Source organism: Hesperophylax consimilis, chromosome 1 (assembly GCF_061612785.1).
Source record: "Hesperophylax consimilis isolate HC1 chromosome 1, BYU_Hcon_1.0, whole genome shotgun sequence".
NCBI lineage: Eukaryota > Metazoa > Arthropoda > Insecta > Trichoptera > Limnephilidae > Hesperophylax > Hesperophylax consimilis.
Window position 1 is genome coordinate 22557877 of NC_142836.1, and position 12281 is coordinate 22570157.

A 12281-nucleotide genomic window follows, 5' to 3' on the forward strand; every position below is an offset into this window, starting at 1 on the left:
GACGATCAGCACCATTTTTACTTTTTGTCATTTGGACAGTTCCCGTTAAACCCTAATTCTCGACCCGCCAGCAAAACGAGCATGCTGTCAGCTGATCATGATTTGATTAAAAGCTCAAAGGTAGAGAACCGGCCTTTAACGGCATTCAAATTTCAAAAAATGTTTAAAAGTGTTTAAAGTCGATTTGATGTCATCAAATGTGATGGAGTTTGACATACCCCAAGAGCTGATTTGATGCAATATTTAAAAATGCAAAGATGTAACCCGTTTGGTTGGTTTAGATTGTGATATAATATTGAGTATAAGTGCGAGTGAGAGAGTGCTATAAAGGTGTGCTGTGCTGCTAACATAGCAGATAGATGAGACTAGACTAAGAATAGTGTATGGTCCCGTAGGCCAGTTTCCGCACTCAGCCAGTCCATATCGGCAAGCAGCAGCAGTATCAGCAGTATCGCAAGCTCCATCGGCTCGGCACTCTCTCGCCCCATCACAGGTAGGGCATGTAAGTATACACCTCATATTACTAATGCATTACTAATTATACTATACAACCAACGTACTAAACTGTTAGCTATATCTCCCCCACCAACCTCTTTCGTTGCTCATGAAACTAGTCCCAGGCATGCCTAGAATACGGTTGCCAATAATTGTTTACTTAACTACATTTTAAAACACTTAAATCCTTGACGAGTATAACTGCAAACTTCAGTATTGCCCTTCACCATCATAAATAATAATGTGTACATTTCCTAACACATGTACATACTGTTCATGGTGTTTATTGTCTAGTTTATATTATACATATCATATCATAGTGATTGTTACCCCTCCACCCTGCAAATTTGCTTACACCAACACAGTTTACATGTAAATGGCCAACTGCTTTACGAGATTTGCACTTTTTTATCAAATTATAATGATTACCATTGGTTATTTTTGTGACATTGATTACATGAGTATTATTTCTTTTAGGCTCAATTATCAGCCAAGGCCGGCCCATATCGTCCTCAATCGCCGCGAACTGGGCCTCTTCCCGCTCCTCCTCGCTCCCGACAGGTAACTCACTACTACGCTACTAACTTACTGCTACTGACGCTGGTACTGCCACTGAACCTGCACCTGCATCTACATCTGCTTCTCTTGTTGATGTTAGACTCTGACAATGTACTACTTTATTCCAGGTGATAGTATCTTCGCCCGGCTCACCAAGTAGCAGTTCCGACAGTCAGTCAGGTAATGAGACTCTCAAACACGGGAGCTCAGTGTCCTCCATTGCCCGACAGCCCGCAGCGCGAGCATCTCCAGGGGCAGGGGCCGGCGGGCGGAGCACCCCCTCCTCCTACCTACAGAGCTCCCAGGGCTCACAGCTGCCGCCCAGCTCCAGCTCCTACTACTGCAGCAGCCCCTCGGCCCAGATGTTCACCAGCGGTCAGGGCAAGAGCCCCCGGGAGTCTCCCAGCCTCAACCGCGTGTCCTCTCCCGCGCACCTCGCTAGCCGCACCGCCTCTCCGGGCATTCCAGGAACTAATGCGGGAATCGCCGTGACTATGAATGCCTCGCCATTCCTGACAGACCTCACGTCCACATCATTGACAAGCATGGAGAATACTCTCATTTCAAACCTGCAGAGTACCATAAACAATATTAGTACTACTGCAGACTCTATATTCCACCACACAAACCCCAGCAGTAATGGACCAAAATCTGACGATCTGTTCCAGACCAAAGGATCAATGTATGGACATAAAATGGCCCCTGTGAGCTCGACTGCGGTGAACTCCGCAGTTCCCAGCTATGCGACATATGGGTCCCGCCAAGGAGAAAACATTTTTGATTCTATTCACAACACTGCAAAACAATCGAGTCACAATTTCAACATGCAAATGTCAGATATATTTGGATCAAATCAAAACAGTTCGTTAAAACAGAGTTCAGGCTATGATCTTTTGAATTACAGCTCTACTAATCCATTCCTACAAAATTATACAACCGATACAATTGAAGAGGAAAATATAGTGAACGGTGAAGGAGCCTTTTCGTCTAATCTGTTTGGCTCTTCAGCGAGTGGCGGAGGGGAGTTGTTGGGACCGGGGGGCGGCCGGAGAGGGGAGGAGTTGACCCCGACTTCCAGCGCGGGCACGGAGGACTCGCGCCCCCGAGACACCCACGACCGAGACATTGACGGAGATGGAGAGCAAAGTGACTAATCCTGACAGAACCACTTCTCCTTCGAGAACAAAGTGATTAGTCTCCAGTGAATGTTCCTGCACCCTCAATGAGCCTGTTCCTCAGATGTCTAACGGGTACCATGTATAAAATATCAATTAATGTTCGACTGCTTTTGTGAATGGATCATATCTTTGGCATAGTGTTACTATACTTGGTTTATTCTTTAGATATCTGAAAAGGGAATATGAACAATTGGATTTTAAAACCCAATAAGTCTCACTTCGCTTGGGTGTAGGATTTATAAATAATGTAGGTGTTCCTCTCAAAACGCTTTTGGTAAATTATAAATATTTTTGTGGTTAAAACTGCAGCCGCGATTGAACGTAACGAATAAGCGGGATGCCTATCAACACACAGATAATATTATATCTATGATGTAATAAATAAACCAGTCATGGGGTGTGTTTGTCGTAGTTTTATACAGATATGTCAGGAATGATAGGCATTTATATCTCCGAGAAGTCCTATAAAAATAAACAGCGCTTACCCCTTTTGTACCAGACTGGTATTATGATAAGATTCAGTTGTAATACATTTAATATAACCCCATTTAAATCAGTTCATCGTGAAAGAGCTACCTCATGCAGCACGGAACATTCAGTGATGTTAAATTTATTGGACATATATAATATGTATGTATATCCACTAGTAGACATGTCCAATGGTAATTTCAAGTACATATTACCTTTTTTACACAAACTTTTGAAATATCTACAACTTTATGATATCAATCTTATATCTTATGAAATTATCTCAAATATTTTTCTTCTCATTTCTGTAATTGCCAAGCGGAAACTATATAATATTAAGAATTCCTGCTTACATTTGCATTTATTTTAATTATTGTTTTTAGATTACATATACAGCTATTGTTATTGTTGTCATTTTTGTACTATTTGCAATAGCCGCATTTTTACTTAAAATTTACTAAATTGCAATCATTTTATTATAACAGTTGACGAATAGCATTCAATAAAGTTTATAGTATGTATTAAAAATATAAAAAACAAGAATATTTATATGTAATCTGTAATATTACAACATACAATAAAGTGAAAACTTGTAGACCAACTCACTATTATTAGTAAGTTTTATTCAATTTTGGGGGATCATTCAAAATCTTACTGAGAATAAAATAACACAATAATGAATGTGATCCTCGGACTGAAGGAGATCCCTTTGAAATGATTCTTTTTAGCACTGAGCATTTAAATAAAATTATTGGGCCAACTTTTAGGAGCGATTCGTATTCTTACAAAAACATAGATTACTAATTCGAGGGGTTATCACTACAACTGGGTAACTCTGAATCAGCCGAATCAGTACTCTATAATATGTGTTTGTGGGGCGTGTATGTGCATGGGCGAGGAAATAAAGTTACGAGTTGTGTATGTAACTCGAAAAGAGAGTTACCTAGTTGTAGCAATTACCTCTCCAATCAATTACAACCAATATGAAGCTGATGTTTTCAGTTCCGCTGAGGTGGTCAGTTAGTCAGTTAGCCAGTTAGCCAGATAATAGGACATATTATTTGGATGATGGAGAGAGTTGTTAACAAATATTCCCTGAGCTATATCAGACTATTATTACATAACATAGCAATACATATTAAGAATGCGTTCATTGACAGATGCCCCAGGAGGTATGTGTCATCATCGTTGTGTATAATATTGTATACATGTTACGCTTTCACACTTTTTCACTTTTGAATGGACTTTACAAAAGATAATGTACTTAGGTTAGGAATAATGAAACCCTATGATTTTATACTTGTTTTATTATAACACGAACCAATGCCATTGAACAATTCTACATTATTTAATCTAGCAGGAAATATTGCATCTTGTAATACTTGGTGAATTGTAAGATTTGTATGAGATTTTTACACTGTTTATTGAAGTGTGTGTTTTGCAAAGTATACTGCTGTTTATATATTATATTGTTAATATGTTATATATATCTTACGAAAACCTTCCTATTGTAGAGTCTAAGAAAGCACAAAATGGTGTTACGTGCACCGCCATATTTCTGATGATTTTAATTGTAATCTGAAAATAAATTGAGTCGCTCATTTTACATAGGACCGGTGAATATGCTTGTTACAAGCGTATGCTGTTCACATCTTTGTAATTAGTCATTGCATTTACGTACATATGGTTTTGCCCTCAAGTATTTCATGTACCTACCTACACACATTATAAGTTCATCATCCTGTTTTGTGATATGCACATAATATGTATTTAAAAAAGACCCGGTGAATGTGCTTGTTACAACCGTGCGCTGTTCACATCTTCGTGATTAGTATTGCATTTACATACATGTGGTTTTGCCCTCATGTTTCTCATGTTACCTACCTACACACATTATATGTTCATCGTCTTGTTTTGTGAAATGCACATAATACATATGTATTTTTTTCTTGATCATTTTAAAAATGAACATGAAAAACATAATAAATGTAGGTAGGTACAAAGTTATTGTACGTAATATTATGTAAAGTATATGTAAGGAAGTCAGAATTATTGCATAAGATGACTTTAACGAATGGATATCATTACTTTTGTAATGAGCATTTATTGGAAAAATACAATAATTAACTAGAAACAATTCTCACGATAGTGTGTAAGACGTAGTCTTTAATTTTTCTGCCACTGCCATTTGTAAATATAAAGTTGTTCTAGAGTTGGTAGTATCTAACTGAGTATAAATCAATGTATTTAGGATCTTTTCTACTGATAAAGCTTACATTTACATTCTTGAAGAATTCACAATTTATTTCTCATATAATCGACCTATAGAACATATTCATCTTCATTAAGCTTTTTATTCCAAAAGTTTGCCTGTCATTTTGTTTAAAATAACTATGTGGTGCTACCTCAACCAAGGATTCACAAACATAAACGGTCAATCACATTATGATTGTTACAATTTATTTTATTTGTTTGTAATAATTAACAACAATCATTATATTTACTACTCTCAATCACACTGCAAATAAATCATATTCGAGTGTATATAAAACTACATATTAAATAATACATTTTAATAGTTCAAAAGTCCCTGTGTTGTGTTCAGTGTCACTTTTATCAGAAAGACAAAACATTCAGAAAAGATGCAGATTTTTTTGAAAAAGAAACTGACTATTAGATTATTGGATTTTCTGTTCCAATATGAATATAATATATGGCCTACTACTTACACTGAAAGGACAAATGTGAACACATAGTAGATTGCTTACCTACAATATACATATATGTACTAATTGCAAACGTTACAAAGAATTCTGATAATCTGGTTGGTTAAAAAATGGTTTTAGCTCACCACTGTTATTACTTATGTCATTACAACAAAATATATATGTAATAACTTATTGGAAAGGAATAATAAACCAAACATTATTAATATCTAAGAGTGTATAATATATTATGTATCATTATTATTGAGGCTTCGCACGGTGTAAAAAATGTTTTGGTTTGGATTATTCCAGATTGTAGTGAAACGAATAATCTAAAATAAGATAATTTCATTTAATAATGGCAAAAATTAAAACAATTCTTCATTCCAGATAATAAAAAAATAAAATATTGTTTAGAGTAAGAAAGATTAATTCCCAGTTTAGTTTGATGCTGTCCCAACTAATGGAGTAACTGTTTCGCTAAAACGGTGATACACTTATTATCCAATTATTGTCAAGGACCTGAATATCACAAAGTAATCATTCTTGCCATGCTCAAAGTTACAGACAAGATTACCAAGATCAACACTACGGGAGAAAATAATATCTTCTTTATTAAACCAGTTTGCATCCGTCATCTTTATCTCAATATTGCTTGACTCTGGAATTATGATTGTATTTCATGTATTTGTAATTAATAAGAACTTTTCAATTTACTACAAAACGCGCCAGTGAATTGGTTGATTTATTTAAGCTAAAGATATTAACTGCTTTTAAAAATCAATTATGAACCAATATTGTTATTTTCAATTTGGAATTGATTGAAAGAACCGTACTTGTTCAGTTTCGTAGCTAGAGCGCCAAATTTGTGACAATTATCTTATAGTTACTAATGTTAATTATTTCTTCTAAGAATTGGTTTTTTCTTTATTTTATTTTATATACATTTTTTTTAAAATTCCAAGGTTCTACAAGCCAGAAAATGGCATTATAACTTAACTGTTCTGGCGATAATTTCTATGTATGTATAATGAATAATACCGAGGTGGCAACTTTAGAAAGATACACCAATAGTGTCACATGTGTCAATATGGGAATGGGGGCGTTGTAAAAAGTAATAATACAAGTGTGTGAGTGTTGGAAGGAGTAACTAGTAACGAGGGCCGCTGGGGAAGAAGAGACGGCGATTTAGATGTTATGGGCTTGTAATGTTAATAATGCTGTCTAATGTTTAGAGAATTGCACTTTGAATGTAATCCGGCTGGAAGGGAAGATCCTCCATAATAAAATATAGTCAATTTAAATTATGTTACTTTTTAATTAAATAACATATTATTATTACAATTTAACTAGTTAAAATAAAACAATATTTCTAGTCAATTTTTTATTATGTAATAAAAACACGTTATAACTTGAATAAAAATTTATAGAGTGTGAATACATAATATATATATTAAATTTCAGAAGAGTATAGAAAAATCTTTTGTTTATTGTAATGACGTATTCAACATCGATTGGTTATTTGTTTCCATGAAGAAAAGTCAATGTAGGATGCCTGAATCTGTTCCGAAACCTGAAAACTCAAAGTTCATATAAATTACAATTCATCCATAGTAACAGTAACAGTTACAGTTACAGTAATAGTACAATAATACACTAATGGTAGAATGTTTTGAAAACTCGGATACAATGGTCAATGTGTATAAAACTTACAACTTCATGTGGTAGATTTATTTAAGTGATTTTGGCTAAATACAACTCCTTTGATCTACAGTCTACACTATGTGGGTATGTATGCGTGGGGAATGTGTCGGCGGTCTCGTGTGAAGCTAATCAGTCAAGAAAGCTTTAACTAGATCTGATGGTTTCTACCTTTTAGATAAGTAGATGTGCATAACTAGTAGAAGAAATTGCTTTTGGTGTGTATAGAACAAAGTAAATAAATAAATCTGACATCTGCAAATAATGCAACATCTCTAAAAAATAATATTTTGCATTGTAAATTTACCACGAGAAATAAAATGTAGCAAGAAACTTATGGTTTGATAACATATCACTGCTCTAGAAGTGGAAAATCAAGGTTCGGCGATATTTACATTCATTGAATGTTTTTGGAAATGGTTCTGAGGGTAGTCATAAAGATGATAATGATATAAATAGATTTTGCACATTTGTTATTTGATAATAAAGTGTCAGCACTTAATAATATTCTTCTACCTGTTTTGTTTGGTTGAAACAAACTACACCATTTAAAGTTATTTTTTTATTCTTTAGTCTTACGAAGTTTTTATTAAAAAATAAAATAAGCAAACATTTTAAATAGAAAATGCAGCGTACGTATTGATAAACAACATCTATTTCCCGCGGGGTTAATAATCTTTTTAACCACAACAGTGGGTTTCAAACACTTCTATTGGGAACTTCTTCAAATCTGAACAAATTATTATATCATTATTATTAACGTGTATTCGTCAGTTTGCTTCCCGTTGGACACTCAAGTGTCCATTGTTGTGTGCTCTGCGTAAATAACTGGTTCAAAAAGTGTACTTAATTATTAATTCTACACTCTTCCTTCACGACATATCCAAAAGAAATGGGCACATGTTAAATACAAGTGAGTTTCTCTGGAAATAAAATAATAACCCAATCTAATTTAATGTTTACTTCCAAATGATGTAATCTTGCACAGAAACAGTATTGATGAGAATAACTTGCTGTTAAAGATAAATACGCTATTTCCCATGCATTTATAAGAGTATAATTACATTACATGTATTACAGTATTACAAGTGTATCTATCACCCAAAGGCATCCACATACATAAGTATTTTATCACTAACTAATTCAATGTATTTAGGTGTTGGGTGCTATTTGAACTAATACGATTCTACTAAATGATTCATCCCATGTTCATTGTGTCGTTAACAATACTTGTTAGTTAAATTAAATGTTTGTATTTTGTTCTCACTTACACACATATTTTAGATTGTGTTGAATATGTAAAAAATCAAGTGTTGGATGTTTTGATGAACTATCAGTATTTAAAACTCATAAAAATTAGCATAATATAATATCATGTTAGAGAATACTCCTTATTATATCAGAAACTAAAATCTACAGAAAAATAAATAAATAATATGTTGATATTGTTTCATTCATTTTGTAGGTTACTACAGAACTTTCTTACTCTTTTACATATCCTTTTTGAAACATGTCAGACTGGACTGGAATGGGCGGACTGCAGGAGAGAAGATGTAGGTTGATTTGAATTATACCTACGGTCTACAGTGCATAGCAGATATAAGAACTCGGATTCAAGGGCGATTTGGGAGGCGGGTGAACACCTCTGCCATAGGTCACCCCAAGTAGTTGGCTAGGCATGGTGACTCAGCAGGGCAGCCAGACTCTCTCGACTCCAACAACTTCCATCGCAGTGGGAGGGATGGATTCATACGTTACTCCTGGACACACTGAACCCCAGATTCCTACCCACCCCTCATACCTTTTTCCTTCCCAAAACTTTCTCTCCTTCCTTCCCTTAAAAAGACCCTCCATGCAGCATCCCCAAAGATCATAATGGCAACGAGGGGGCTTAGGGGCTTTTCAGCACTTCCTGTCTAGAGTTAATGCAATAAATATATATTATGAATGACTCTACTACAATTCATCTCTCGAGTTCGAGTTGTCCAAAAATATATTTATATCCCTTTCAGACCTGGCTAATACGATTACGCAGATCCGTTTATAAAAATATTTCTTGAAAACGGTTTTTATTTCCGCGGTGTTCTGGCTCACAATGACCGTTCGGGTTCATATCTAGAATGTACAGGCCTGTTTTAGAAATTTGCCTCTAGAGACATCATTACAAATTTTCAAAATGTTACATCAACAACGAAGCCAACCTCTGGCTCCTAAGTTATTTATAAATACACATATATAAATTATTTAAGTAATTCACTATTCTATTACTGTTATTACTGTTGTAAACATGTTAATAAACTAATTACCTTGTGTTTTTATTTTATTATTGCATTCAACATTGGGTGTATTATTAATGAAAATATTTAGTCATACATTTCACACCAATTTGTGTGATAATTATTTGCGATGTTAACACATCAGTGTAACCAGTTTTCTCATATTTTTTAAATTTTTAATGAAATAATGTCACTCTAATAACACCAATTATTCATTTTAGCTATGTTCGAGCATGTAATGTGATTGTGTTTGAGTATGTTTTTGATTTATAATACAATTTTTAAAGGTGAAGTTACTGAAATATTACCAGATGATACAATTTTGTCTTGAATGGTATTGGAGAATGTTTGATGATAATTTTGTTACACCAAGAATTTCTCGAATGGAAAATTGTAAAAGCAGAACGAAAATTTTGTGGGAAAATTTTCCTGTAAATTTGAATGGGTTTTTGTAATTTTTCCCCTTTTCTCTATAAAGATTTCAAAAACTTCGGCACAACATGGAGGATTTTATCTGAATTCCGTAAATTTTCAAAAATTTTGGTAGATTTTTACGCTTCATGGCTTTGCCTATTTCAGCGTATCGCTCGCCATACACTACCAATGGGAATGTATGGCGAGCGATATGCTGGAATGAGATATGCAGCTCATGTCCAACCCGAGATCCAATATACGATAGATTCGATTTGTGTGACAATGAACGAAGTATTTCGATTCCTCGATTGTTAAAATAATCGATCATAGGTTGATTGTGCTACGGCGTTTACATTCCTATTTTATGGCCACCGCCATCTATATTTCTCATTGCGCTTGATTGCGCCCATAAAAAAAAGGCCAATTGATATATCCCTAGGTATCTACGTGACTTGAATTCACAGAAAGACCAAAGTGAACACGTGCGCCAGCATTTGTATCTGTAATTTCACACGCAGATTGAAGCGGCAGTCCGCATTATTAGACCTTAAATATTTAGTCAATACTCAATAGCCTGGCCGGAACCTGCAATAAAGATTTAGAAAGCCAACTTAGAAATATACCCATAAAGTCGTAAATCTGAAATGGGTGTATCGTTAAGCTAGCGACCCGGCAATAAAAACCTTCGCCCAAGGCTAGACTATATTGCAATTGTTTGAAGGTCTTTTGTACAAATGTTATTTTAACATATCTTAAAATAATAATAACTCTAGCGGTGAGAATGTCGATGCCAGCGCCACGGACTCATACAACGGACCGAAGTGGTGTAAATCGGAACCACTTTAGCTCCAGCACCCCAGCACAGGCGTGCTACGGTCGCCGGAGATTGCGCAGCTGACAACTGATTCCGCAACCGACAGTTACCAACAGTCAACAGTTCCGATTCAGAAGGTGATCATCTCGCCGCCCCGTGAGGCGGTCGCCGAGGCGCTTCCGCCCAGGAAGCTGCCCTCTCGGCAGTTCCCATTTAGCACTCAACAGATTCCGCAACCAAGAGTTAAGAGTTCCCAGTCACAGAGTGATCATCTCGCCGCCCCGTGAGGCGGTCGCCGAGGTGCTTCCGCCCAGGAAGCTGCCCTCTCGGCAGTTCCCATTCCGCAGCTGAAGACAGATTCCGCAGCCAACAGCCCTCTCAGGAGTTACCGTCTCGCCTCCGCCGAGAAACTTCCTGCTCTCCCCTTGGAGCGGCGCCGAGGCTCTTCCGATCAGGAAGCTGCCCTCTCAGGAGTTACTGTCTCGCCTCCGCCGAGAAACTTCCTTCTCTCCCCCTTGGAGCGGCGCCGAGGCTCTTCCGACCAGGAAGCTGCCCTATCAGGAGTTACCGTCTCGCCTCCGCTGAGAAACTTCCTGCCCTCCCCCTTGGAGCGGTCGCCGAGGATCCTCCGACCAGGAAGCTGCCCACTCAGGAGTCGCTGCCTGCCGACTCCGCCCTTCGGAGCCTTGGCCCAGGCTGAACTAATTCCGCCCTTCGGATCCAACCCAAGTTGCAGCTGTGTTAGCGGTGATAAGTGCAAACGTGGAGATCCGCGGTTCCAGATAAGAATTATAATTTAAGACTTTTAGCCTAGATTAAGACAAACCCAACTTTATACATTTTTTTAAAAATAAATTTTTAATAGTGTTCGAACTTAAGTAACTCATATTTTTTTTACTCGTTCCTCCTTTTCTTTTACTTGAATAGTATTAATATTAAACTCCCCTTGAGTATAGTTATAACACAGTGAAGTTCGCATTTTCATCACTATTACAATTAATAATTTTAGATACTATAATTGTATTTCAAAAGATATTATATTTTCAAGAAATTTGCGATTTGTCCATGCCTCAAGAGTTGTCATATTACGATATTTCCGAGCAGGAAAACATTAATTTTTTTGAGGAGGTTGAGGCTGAACTCAAAACCTCAAAAAATGCAACCTTAATATTCTTTATAAATTCTCTGAAAAATCCCGTCCTGAGTGACGATTTTTGAAGAATCAATTTTTTCATGATATTGAATCGAAATATTTCGATAGTAAAAAAGATCGAGTTGAATCATTGATGATTCATCGATTGTGCCCATAAATAAACCACTCTGGCGGACTAAGCCCGTCAGAGGCCCGGGGCGGCAAAGATGAATGAGCCCCCCCCCCCCCTAGTTTAAAAAATCGATGTAATTTTAATATGTGTTTTTTTTATTTAGTTAAAATGTTGCAAGCGAAATTTAAATACGAATATGTACGAGGAAACTAAAATTCGAATCGATCCGCAAAAAAACATCCGATTTGCACCAAGTCTTAAACTCTTTGAAAATCTAGTCACTATGGCCAGGGCCGTATTGTGCGTAAGGCAGTGTAGGCAACTGCCTAGGGGTCCCGAATCGAGTAGGGGCCCCTAGGATAAAGGAGCCCCGAGACGAGCATTGCCTAGGGGCCCCGAAATGTTTA

At 36.5% G+C, this 12281-nt stretch overlaps 1 protein-coding gene across 3 annotated transcripts in view; it reads left to right on the forward strand.

Moving 5' to 3' along the window:
• RhoGAP100F (Rho GTPase activating protein at 100F) overlaps nt 1-8524 on the forward strand; it is an 82260-nt gene extending 73736 nt beyond the window's left edge. For all 3 annotated transcript variants that reach the window (XM_089630984.1, XM_089631001.1, XM_089630992.1), the window contains 3 exons: nt 396-502; nt 973-1056; nt 1182-8524. In XM_089630984.1, coding sequence (XP_089487110.1) covers nt 396-502; nt 973-1056; nt 1182-2207 — 1217 coding nt within the window. In that variant the 3' untranslated portion in view covers nt 2208-8524. The remainder of the gene's footprint in view (nt 1-395; nt 503-972; nt 1057-1181) is intronic.
• Nucleotides 8525-12281: the final 3757 nt, after the last annotated feature.